This window comes from Halichoerus grypus, chromosome 12, assembly GCF_964656455.1.
Source record: "Halichoerus grypus chromosome 12, mHalGry1.hap1.1, whole genome shotgun sequence".
NCBI classification, from domain to species: domain Eukaryota; kingdom Metazoa; phylum Chordata; class Mammalia; order Carnivora; family Phocidae; genus Halichoerus; species Halichoerus grypus.
In genome coordinates this window covers 65,044,567-65,056,652 of record NC_135723.1, presented here as the reverse complement: position 1 = coordinate 65,056,652, position 12,086 = coordinate 65,044,567, and the positions used below count along the sequence as shown (strand labels likewise).

At 38.0% G+C, this 12,086-nt stretch overlaps 1 protein-coding gene across 4 annotated transcripts in view; it reads left to right on the top strand.

The window, feature by feature from the left end:
- DPY19L1 (dpy-19 like C-mannosyltransferase 1) overlaps positions 1–12,086 on the top strand; it is a 95,737-nt gene that overhangs the window by 15,398 nt on the left and 68,253 nt on the right. For all 4 annotated transcript variants that reach the window (XM_078059451.1, XM_078059450.1, XM_036101047.2 and 1 more), the window contains exons 2-3: positions 3,082–3,106; positions 3,740–3,827. In XM_078059451.1, coding sequence (XP_077915577.1) covers positions 3,082–3,106; positions 3,740–3,827 — 113 coding nt within the window. The remainder of the gene's footprint in view (positions 1–3,081; positions 3,107–3,739; positions 3,828–12,086) is intronic.

Genomic DNA, 12,086 nt, shown 5'->3' with positions numbered 1-12,086 from the left:
TAAATTATATGCTCACAAGGCAGTATCTGCTTTACTGGGGCTTTCATTTTCAAATGACATATATAGATATACACACATGCACACTTATTTCAATTTTGAATAAATTACACTTGATCTTAGCCAAAAGGCCGAGAAGCGATCAATTTTGAATAAATTAAAGCATAACTATATATTTTTTCTTTTGGGGGGGCAGGAAGAGAGGGGGAGAAGGACAAAGGGAGAGGGAGAAAGAGAAGCTTAAGCAGGCTCCACGCCCAGCATGGAGCCCCACACAGGGCTCGATCTCACAACTCTGAGATCGTGACCTGAGTCGAAATCAAGAGTAGGATGCTTAACCGACTGAGCCATCCAGGCACCCCATAACTCTACATTTTTATATAAAAATTGGTAGTTTCTGTAAAACATACTGCTTATGTCAGTAGATGAATTGCAACTTTTCCTCCCTTTTATCTTAAGAAAAAAAAAAGAAGGAGGGGAATAAGACACTTTAGGGTAAAGGGAAGCCTGGCTTTTGTCTTATTACCCACCCACCCCCATCCTCCTCAAGACGCTATGGCGTGTATGGCTTTCTTGTAAGAGTTCTTGTCCTCAACTTCCCTTTCTCTGTCTACTCATTTTGTTTACTTGCGCAAGTTACTCAAGTTAGTTCTGGAAAAGCACTTAAAAAGTATCTGGCATGTAATAAGAATGCAAATGTTAGCTGCTTTATTATTATTACTACTAAATTGAATGGAACAAAGGAATTAAAAATACTGGGCAGATTATGAATTGACCCTGGAGGTTATGAAAGAGCTAGGTTCAAATGCCTGGAACTCTAAGAATTGTTTAGTGCTTCAGCGATTGAATTAAAGGAAGGCACCAAAGGCCACTTGGTACCTTTGTTCTTCTGAGGAATTGTGGTATTCTGAGGAAGTACAGAGGTGATGGCCTTGAGAAATCCTATTTATCACTCTAGAATTGTGAAGGTTAAAGGCTAAAAGCGTATGTGAAATGTATTGCCAATGAAGTCAGTAGAAGACCAGATGCCCTCTTTTACCAGAATTACTTAGTATTATTCTAGAAGTTTATTATTGTCAAATGAGAAGAAGAAACTAATAGCAAATTTATAATATAGGAGCAAAATTATCATTTTTAAATAATATTGTTCAAAATAGAGGATTGAAGATGACAAGCCAAAAAACTATAATAATTAATAATAGTTTAGTAAATGAGTAAAAAATAAATATATTGCATAAATAAACTTCAAAAATAAATACATTAACAATATCTAACAAAGTATAATAAAAGATTTCATGGATCTTAGTAGAAAAAATGTTAAGCTTACAAGAAAAGACTTAAGAAATATGAATTAACTGTGTAATAACTATTAATTTTCCTGATAGGATTTTTGTCAAGGCAATTGAAAAGGAAGTTGAGTAATTGAACCCATGTTTATGGGTATAAAGATACGGATTCATATCGTTAACATGTGGATTCTTTCCAAATTAATTTATAAATGAAATCCCAATTATAATCTCAAAGGGATTACCAAAGTATGTATGTCAAGTGTTGTGTATGATAAAGATGGCATTTACATTCTGTGAGAGAAGAATGGTTTATTCAGAACATGATAGATTATTGAGAAAATAAAACCCAAACTTCATTATTGCAGGGTGAAGTGTTTAAAGGCAGAAACCAAAAAGGAAATGGATGGTAGATTTGTCAACAAGAAAAAATCGAAAATTTGAAAGATCAAAGTACCATATATAAGCAAATGTCACATGACAAACCTAGTTAAATATTTGCAGTTGTAGTGATCTAGAAAGAGTAACTTTTGTCTTGTATAACCATTAATATCTCCTAGGTAAAGTGTATTTTTTAATTTTTAAAAATATAAATACTTCTTTAAGAATAAGACAATAAGATCTAGACTGGTTTTCATTTCTAAGAGCATTTTCATAGTTCAGTTCCTCATTAGTTATTTAATCAGAAGTCTGCAATAAGATGAATCTTGTGGCATAAGAAAATTGTTATTTTCTGGATTCATCTTAATATGTTTTTTGTACTTGGACAGAAAGCAACTATTGATTCTCCTATGAGACTGATTTTATTATTAGCTTGTTTTCTCTTCCTTACCTTTCTTCCTTTTACCCTGATGAGAGAAAAAACTCTCAAGGCCTGAGATATAAGGGAAGCCATTTTAAATTTCTTTCTAAGTCAGCATGACTCTACATAAACTTGGTTTAAACCAAAAGCCTGATATATGGCCTGCCATGCATACCTTATACACCTGCTTTGTAAATGAGTAGCCTAAAGGAAAGCCATCTTGTCTTTAAGATATCGATCAATGCTCCTACTCCCTGTATACCTTGACATTAAAACTCGTGTTGCCTGCCTGTATGCTAATCTATAATCTTTTGAGTTTTTACAAGATGTAAAAAAGTATATTACCCTGTAAAAACTGTTTATTCTACAAAGCACTTTCTTCCCTGTGAAGAGCGTGCTTCCTGGGCAGCTGTCCTAACTTGGCCTCCAGTAAAACTCTTTTCTTACTTTTAGAGATTCTAAAATGTTTGCTTGTTTTGCGTCAACAACCCCTCCATCTCTTCCTTACGTCTTTACTTATTTCACTTTAAATTTGTTTAAAAAATAGTAAAATTTATCATAAAAATCCAGATATTGCAGCAATATATAAAAAGTGGCATGCTCTCATTTTATTCGTCCCCAGGCCTGCGCCCCGAGGTCACCATATTTCTTGATTCTAGAGTTACTTCTCACTGCTGGTTCTGTCCGTCTGGCAGTTCTATTTGTGGAAGTTTCCACCTGAGCATTCCTTGTGTAGTTTTTGGCAAATAATAGGCCCCCATTTTGTTGAATGACTCAGTGAATGAAATTTGTAGATATATGCCTAATTCTTTTATAATCCAGGCTGTTGGATTTTAAGCATAGCCCTGAGGTTTCTTTCACAGAGTCACTCTTCTTTCCCCAATTGCTAAGAGTCCAACATTACACATCCCAAATGCTTATCTTTATAATGCTTCTCTATAAAGTGAAAACATTTCTTTATGCTAACATAGTAATTTAAATTTCTTTTTCTTTCAGCTACCTTTGCAGCAGTGTTGCACTGGTAAGATTTTTTTTCCTCTGGTATATTTTATGCAGATGTTTACAACTCACCAAAGCTATTTCCCATAAATATAAAGAAATAATTTCAGTATGATAAGGATGAATATATATATTACATGCAACACAATAGTCTGAAAAAGTAAATTTAACTGATAAATCAAGGTCAGAATAATGTAATTTTTTGATAAAAAAAAGATCCATTATTAAAGAGGTTATATTTGAGACTGTATTTCACTTAACGTTAACATAGTGTTCATGTTGAGAGGAAGATTAATTTTTTTAATCTTCTGGATAGAATGAAATATGAATTTCATTAATCAGACATTTCTGAAATGGTAACCCAATGACATTTATAGTTCAATTTATAATTGTATTGTACTTGACTGAAAATATTCTTATTCTGGTTCATTCTAATTTTAAAATCTAATTTGAATGTGTTTCCTATTAGAAATTTTAGTAGAACTATTACAGCATACAGAGTGGCAAACAGATATGGATACCATTGTATTTGAGTTTTATTACAAAATTATGTGCAAATTTCTGGATACCTTTATTTTTGCTTGTAGAGTTTCTTTTAAAAGTAATACTTAGTATAAGCGTCAACACTTGGTTTGTTACCCTTTTGTTTCTGCAGGAGCCATATAACACACCTCTTTGAAAATGATCGTCACTTTTCTCACCTCTCAACATTGGAAAGGGAGATGGCTTTTCGCACTGAAATGGTGAGTTTTTATGTGATATTTTCGGGTTCTAAAAACTTTAAGCTTTTTTTAATTTTTTTATTGTTATGTTAATCCCCATACATTACATCATTAGTTTTAGATATAGTGTTCCATGATTCATTGTTTGTGCATAACACCCAGTGCTCCATGCAGAACGTGCCCTCCTCAATACCCATCACCAGGCTAAGCCATCCTCCCACCCCCCTCCCCTCTAGAACCCTCAGTTTGTTTTTCAGAGTCCATCGTCTCTCATGGTTCTTCTCCCCCTCCGATTTCCCCCCCTTCATTCTTCCCCTCCTGCTACATTCTTCTTCTTCTTTTTTTCTTTCTTAACATATATTGCATTATTTGTTTCAGAGGTACAGATCTGAGATTCAACAGTCTTGTACAATTCACAGCGCTTACCAGAACACCTACCCTCCCCAGTGTCCAACACCCAGTCACCCCATCCCTCCCACCCCACCCCCCACTCCAGCAACCCTCAGTTTGTTTCCTGAGATTAAGAATTCCTCATATCAGTGAGGTCATATGATACATGTCTTTCTCTGTTTGACTTATTTCGCTCAGCATAATACCCTCCAGTTCCATCCACGTCATTGCAAATGGGAAGATCTTATTCCTTTTGATGGCTGCATAATATTCCATTGTATATATATACCACATCTTCTTTAGCCATTCATCTGTTGATGGACATCTTGGCTCTTTCCACAGTTTGGCTATTGTGGACATTGCTGCTATAAACATCAGGGTGCACGTACCCTTTCGGGTCCCTACTTTTGTATCTTTGGGGTAAATACCCAGGAGTACAATTGCTGGATCATATGGTAGCTCTATTTTCAACTTTTTGAGGAACCTCCATACTGTTTTCCAGAGTGGCTGCACCAGCTTGCATTCCCACCAACAGTGTAGGAGGGTTCCCCTTTCTCCGCATCCCCGCCAACATCTGTCATTTCCTGACTTGTTAATTGTAGCCATTCTGACTGGTGTGAGGTGGTATCTCATTGAGGTTTTGATTTGGATTTCCCTGATGCTGAGCGATATTGAACACTTTTTCATGTGTCTGTTGGCCATTTGGATGTCTTCTTTGGAAAAATGTCTGTTCATGTCTTCTGCCCATTTCTTGATTGGATTCTTTGTTCTTTTGGTGTTGAGTTTCATGAGTTCTTTATAGATTTTGGATACTAGCCCTTTATCTGATATGTCATTTGCAAATATCTTCTCCCATTCTGTCAGTTGTCTTTTGGTTTTGTTGACTGTTTCCTTTGCTTTGCAAAAGCTTTTTATCTTGATGAAGTCCCAATAGTTCATTTTTGCCCTTGCTTCCCTTGCCTTTGGCGATGTTTCTAGGAAGAAGTTGCTGCGGCTGAGGTCGAAGAGGTTGCTGCCTGTGTTCTCCTTTAGGATTTTGATGGACTCCTGTCTCACATTGAGGTCTTTCAACCATTTGGAGTCTATTTTTGTGTGTGGTGTAAGGAAATGGTCCAGTTTCATTCTTCTGCATGTGGCTGTCCACTTTTCCCAACACCATTTGTTGAAGAGACTGTCTTTTTTCCATTGGACATTCTTTCCTGCTTTGTCAAAGATTAGTTGACCATATAGTTGAGGGTCCATTTCTGGGCTCTCTATTCTGTTCCATTGATCTATGTGTCTGTTTTTGTGCCAGTACCATACTGTCTTGATGATGACAGCTTTGTAGTAGAGCTGGAAGTCTGGAATTGTGATGCCACCAGCTTTGCTTTTCTTTTTCAACATTCCTCTGGCTATGCGGGGTCTTTTCTGGTTCCATACAAATTTGAGGATTATTTGTTCCATTTCTTTGAAGAAAGTGGATGGTATTTTGATGGGGATTGCATTGAATGTGTAGATTGCTCTAGGTAGGATTGACATCTTCACAATATTTGTTCTTCCAATCCATGAGCATGGAACGTTTTTCCATTTCTTTGTGTCTTCCTCAATTTCTTTCATGAGTATTTTATAGTTTTCTGAGTACAGATCCTTTGCCTCTTTGGTTAGATTTATTCCTAGGTATCTTATGGTTTTGGGTGCAATTGTAAATGGGATCGACTCCTTAATTTCTCTTTCTTCTGACTTGTTGTTGGTGTATAGGAATGCCACTGACTTCTGTGCATTGATTTTATATCCTGCCACTTGACTGAATTCCTGTATGAGTTCTAGCAGTTTTGGGGTGGAGTCTTTGGGATTTTCCACATAAAGTATCATATCATCTGCAAAGAGTGAGAGTTTGACTTCTTCTTTGCCAATTTGGATGCCTTTGATTTCTTTTTGTTGTCTGATTGCTGTGGCTAGGACTTCTAGTACTATGTTGAATAGCAGTGGTGATAGTGGACATCCCTGCTGCGTTCCTGACCTTAGGGGGAAAGCTCTCAGTTTTTCCCCATTGAGAATGATATTCGCTGTGGGTTTTTCATAGATGGCTTTTATGATATTGAGGTATGTACCCTCTATCCCTATACTCTGAAGAGTTTTGATCAAGAAAGGATGCTGTACTTTGTCAAATGCTTTTTCTGCATCTATTGAGAGGATCATATGATTCTTGTTCTTTCTTTTGTTAATGTATTGTATCACGTTGATTGATTTGCGGATGTTGAACCAACCTTGCAGCCCAGGGATAAATCCGACTTGGTCGTGGTGAATAATCCTTTTAATGTACTGTTGGATCCTATTGGCTAGTATTTTGGTGAGAATTTTTGCATCCATGTTCATCAGGGATATTGGTCTGTAATTCTCCTTTTTGATGGGGTCTTTGTCTGGTTTTGGGATCAAGGTAATGCTGGCTTCATAAAATGAGTTTGGAAGTTTTCCTTCCATTTCTATTTTTTGGAACAGTTTCAGAAGGATAGGTATTAATTCTTCTTTAAATGTTTGGTAGAATTCCCCTGGGAAGCCATCTGGCCCTGGGCTTTTGTTTGTTGGGAGATTTTTGATGACTGCTTCTATTTCCTTAGTGGTTATAGGTCTGTTCAGGTGTTCTATTTCTTCCTGGTTCAGTTTTGGTAGTTGATACATCTCTAGGAATGCATCCATTACTTCCAGGTTATCTAATTTGCTGGCATAGAGTTGCTCATAATATGTTCTTATAATTGTTTGTATTTCTTTGGTGTTGGTTGTGATTTCTCCTCTTTCATTCATGATTTTGTTGATTTGGGTCATTGCTCTTTTCTTTTTGATAAGTCTGGCCAGGGGCTTATCAATCTTGTTAATTCTTTCAAAGAACCAGCTCCTAGTTTCGTTGATCTGTTCTACTGTTCTTTTGGTTTCTATTTCATTGATTTCTGCTCTGATCTTTATTATTTCTCTTCTCCTGCTGGGTTTAGGCTTTATTTGCTGTTCTTTCTCCAGCTTCTTTAGGTGTAGAGTTAGGTTGTGTACTTGAGACCTTTCTTGTTTCTTTAGAAAGGCTTGTATTGCTATATACTTTCCTCTTAGGACTGCCTTTGCTGTATCCCAAAGATTTTGAATAGTTGTGTTTTCATTTTCATTGGTTTCCATGAATTTTTTTAATTCTTCTTTAATTTCCTGGTTGACCCATTCATTCTTTAGTAGGATGCTCTTTAGCCTCCATGTATTTGAGTTCTTTCCGACTTTCCTCTTGTGATTGAGTTCTAGTTTCAAAGCATTGTGGTCTGAAAATATGCAGGGGATGATCCCAATCTTCTCGTACCGGTTGAGACCTGATTTATGACCTAGGATGTGATCTATTCTGGAGAATGTTCCATGGGCACTAGAGAAGAATGTGTATTCCGTTGCTTTTGGATGGAATGTTCTGAATATGTCTGTGAAGTCCATTTGGTCCAGTGTGTCATTTAAAGTCTTTATTTCCTTGTTGATCTTTTGCTTAGACGATCTGTCCATTTCAGTGAGGGGGGTGTTAAGTCCCCCATTATTATTGTATTGTTGTCGATGTGTTTCTTTGCTTTTGTTATTAATTGCCTTATATAATTGGCTGCTCCCATGTTAGGGGCATAGATATTTACAATTGTTAGATCTTCTTGTTGGATAGACCCTTTAAGTAGGATATAGTGTCCTTCCTCATCTCTTATTACAGTCTTTGGTTTAAAATCTAATTTGTCTGATATAAGGATTGCCACCCCAGCTTTCTTTTGGTGTCCATTAGCATGGTAAATGGTTTTCCACCCCCTCACTTTCAATCTGGGGGTGTCTTTGGGTCTAAAATGAGTCTCTTGCAGACAGCATATCGATGGGTCTTGTTTTTTAATCCAATCTGATAGCCTGTGTCTTTTGATTGGGGCATTTAGCCCATTTACATTCAGGGTAACTATTGAAAGATAGGAATTCAGTGCCATTGTATTGCCTGTAAAGTGACTGTTACTGTATATTGTTTGTGTTCCTTTCTGGTCTATGTTGCTTTTAGGCTTAGAGGACCCCTTTCAATATTTGTTGTAGGGCTGGTTTCGTGTTTGCAAATTCCTTTAGTTTTTGTTTGTCCTGGAAGCTTTTTATCTCTCCTTCTATTTTCAATGACAGCCTAGCTGGATATAGTATTCTTGGCTGCATATTTTTCTCATTTAGTGCTCTGAATATGTCCTGCCAGTCCTTTCTGGCCTGCCAGGTCTCTGTGGATAAGTCTGTTGCCAATCTAATGTTTCTACCATTGTAGGTTACATATCTCTTCTCCCGAGCTGCTTTCAGGATTTTCTCTTTGTCTCTGAGACTCGTAAGTTTTACTATTAGATGTCGGGGTGTTGACCTATTTTTATTGATTTTGAGAGGGGTTCTCTGTGCTTCCTGGATTTTGATGCCTGTTTCCTTCCCCAAATTAGGGAAGTTCTCTGCTATAATTTGCTCCATTATACCTTCTGCCCCTCTCTCTCTTTCTTCTTCTTCTGGGATCCCAATTATTCTAATGTTGTTTCGTCTTATGGTATCGTTTATCTCTCGAATTCTGCCCTCATGATCCAGTAGTTGTTTATCTCTCTTTTTCTCAGCTTCTTGATTTTCCATCATTTGGTCTTCTATCTCACTGATTCTTTCTTCTGCCTCATTTATCCTAGTAGTTAGCGCCCCCATATTTGATTGCACCTCATTGATAGCCTTTTTGATTTCTACTTGGTTAGATTTTAGTTCTTTTACTTCTCCAGAAAGGGTTTCTCTAATAACTTCCATGTTTTTTTCAAGCCCAGCTAGTATCTTTAAAGTGATGATTCTGAACTCTAGATCTGACATTGTACTAATGTCCGTATTGAGTAAGTCCCTGGCAGTCGGTACTACCTCTTGTTCTTTTTGTTGAGGTGATTTTTTCCGTCTTGTCATTTTGTGCAGAGGAGAATAGATTAATGAGAGAACAAAATGCTAGCAGGGTAACAACGTCCCCAGAAAATATACTCTAAACAAATCAGAAAAGACCTGAAGCAGTGGGAAAAGAAAGGGAAAGAGAGAAAAAAGAAAAGGAAAGAAAGAAAGAAAAAAGAAAAAGATAAAGATAAAAACAAACAAAAGCAGAACAAAACAAAACAAAACAAAAACAGAATGTAATCCAATATGATCAGGCTGGATTATAGATCAGTGCCACACACTAGATTTTGGGTGTATTTTGGTCTGTTAAAAGAAAGTCCCTCCCAAAATTTTAAAGAAAGAAAAACTTATATATGTACAAAAATAAGGGTTGATATGATGAAGGGATGGAATATGACTGTAAAGATGGAAATTATAAAAAATTTTAAAAAAGGATTTGATAAGTTGTTTGAAAAAAGAAAGAAGAGGATTAAAAAAAAAAAAAGAAAGAAAAAAGGGAGAGAATGTGATCAGGCAGGGGAGTAGAAAAAAACCATACACTAGAGATTTAGCGTATATTTTGATCTGTTAGAAGAAACTATCTCAAGATTTTAAAGAGAGAACAACTTATATATATATGCCAAAAATACGGGTAACTACTATGAAGGGATAGAATATGACTTTAAAAATGAAAAATAAAAATGTTTTTTTTTAAAAAAGGGATTGATAAGATGTTGGTTGAAAAAGGGAAAAAGAAAAATTCAAAAAAAAAAGAAAAAAGGAAAAAAGAAAAAAAGACAGTTAAAAAAAATAATTAACTTTGAAAGACTAAAGAATCATGGTAAAGCCATGAATTCTATGTGCAGTATTCCCCTAGCGCTGGAGTTCTGCCCTTCTCATTGATCGGTAAACTTGGTCTTGGCTGGCTGTTCTCGCTGATCTTCTGGGGGAGGGGCCTGTTGCCGTGGTTCCCAAATGTCTTTGCCGGAGGCAAAATTGCCCCGCCCTTGCCGGTCCGGGCTAAGTAATCTGCTCGGGTTTGCTCTCCGGAGCTTTTGTTCCCTGCAAGCTTTCCGTACAGCTTTGGAGGCGGAGAGTGAAAATGGCGGCCTCCCAATCTCCGCCCCGGAGGAGCCGAGAACTCGGGGCCCCACTCCTCAGAGCCCCCAGAGAAAAGCCGTTAGTCACTCCCGTCTCCCCGGTCTCCCTGGTCACTCCGTGTTCACCCGGCCTGTGACCGAGCGTTTCTATCTCTGGCACCTGACCCCGGGTGGAGTCTCCAAACCCCGCAGATCCCCGCGGTGCGCTCCCGCACCTCTCCTCCCGGGGGAAGAAGGTGAGTCTCCCCGGATCTGCCGCTTGTTGGGTCCCTGCTGGAGGAGCAGTGGCCCGACTGTGCCGCGGATCACGGTTTATAGCAACCCCGAGCTGAGAGCCCGCGCCTGGGCTCCGTCTCTGCAGCCGGCTTCCCTGCTCCGATACCTGGGAGCTCTGCCGCACTCAGGCACCCCCGGTCTTTCTGTGACCCCGAGGGTCCTGAGACCACACTGTCCCGCGAGGGTTCCACCCCCCACTTCGCCACCAGAGTGACGTCCCTCAGCGGAGCAGACTTCTAAAAGTTCCGACTTTGTGCTCCGTGGCTCTATCACTTGCCAGAAGCGGCCGACGGAGGCCCCTCCCCCGCTGTCTATCCTCCCGAATATCGCCTCGGATTCACTTCTCCGCACGTCCTACCTTCCAGAAAGTGGTCGCTTTTCTGTTCAGAGAGTTGTTGCTATTCTTTTCTTCGATCTCCTGTTGAGTTTGTAGGTGTTCAGAATGGTTTGATCCCTATCCAGCTGAATTCCTGAGAGGAGACGAAATCCAGGTCTCCTACTCCTCCGCCATCTTGCTCCGCCCCTCCAAAACTTTAAGCTTTTTATCATGGAAATTTTCAAAGATATACGAAATACAAAGAGTAGACACCTCCCCTTGCCTATCCCCCAGCTTCAACAACTGAACACAGCCATTTTTCCTTCGTATACACCTCCACGCATAGGAAACCTCAGACATCATATCATTTCATCGGTAAATACTTTCATATATATCTCAAAAGAAAGGAATTTTTTGTTATCCACAGTTCTGTTGGCAAACTTGAAAACAATGAACAGCAATCACTTAATATAATTAAGTATCAATCAGTGTTTAAATGACCGATTGGCTTTTTTTTTCTTTTTACAGTTGGTGTGTTGGTAGGCTTGAATCAGGATTCAAGCCATGTCTGTATGTTTTGTCTAGTTGATGTGTCTCTTAAGTCTTTTAATCTATAAATTCCACTTCCCATTTTTATTGTTTTGCTATTTATTTATTGAAGAATCCAGGTTATTTGTCTTATAGAATTACCCATAGTAATTCATGTTATTTATTATGTTCCACTGTCCCAAGTTTCCTGAAAATTGATAGATAGGAGACTCGATAGCTGAAGGCTCTTTTTTTTTTTTTTTTTTTTTTTGGCAGGAATATTTCGTAAGTGGTGTGCATTTATTGTCCCGTACAAAGAGGCACACCATATCTGGTTGTCTCACTTCTGTGATGTCAAGATTGATTAGTGGCTTTAGGTATTGTCATGTTGGTTCTTCCATTATAGCCTAGCCATCAGCCTAGATCAGTTAATTCATTAAGATTATCAAGTGGTGATTATCTATTCTATTATTTTTTCCCTGCATTTGTTAACTGTAATTCTTATGTAAAGAAGAATTTTCCCATAATATTTATTTGGTTTCTCTGATGTACACTTCATACAGGTAAGACAGGTGAATGCTTGATTTTTTCTTCTTATTTACTACTTTCTAGAAAAATGAGTTGGTTTCCTAGCATTTTCTTCTGGTAACCAATGGAATTCCTTCTTTTGGAGTATATCATTATGATCTGGTGGATTTTAGCATGTTTTGTAAACTTACCTGTCTTTAGCTGGTGAGAGCCTTTGCTGCTGACTCTGTGTCCCTTTGATGTGACCTCACTAGTATT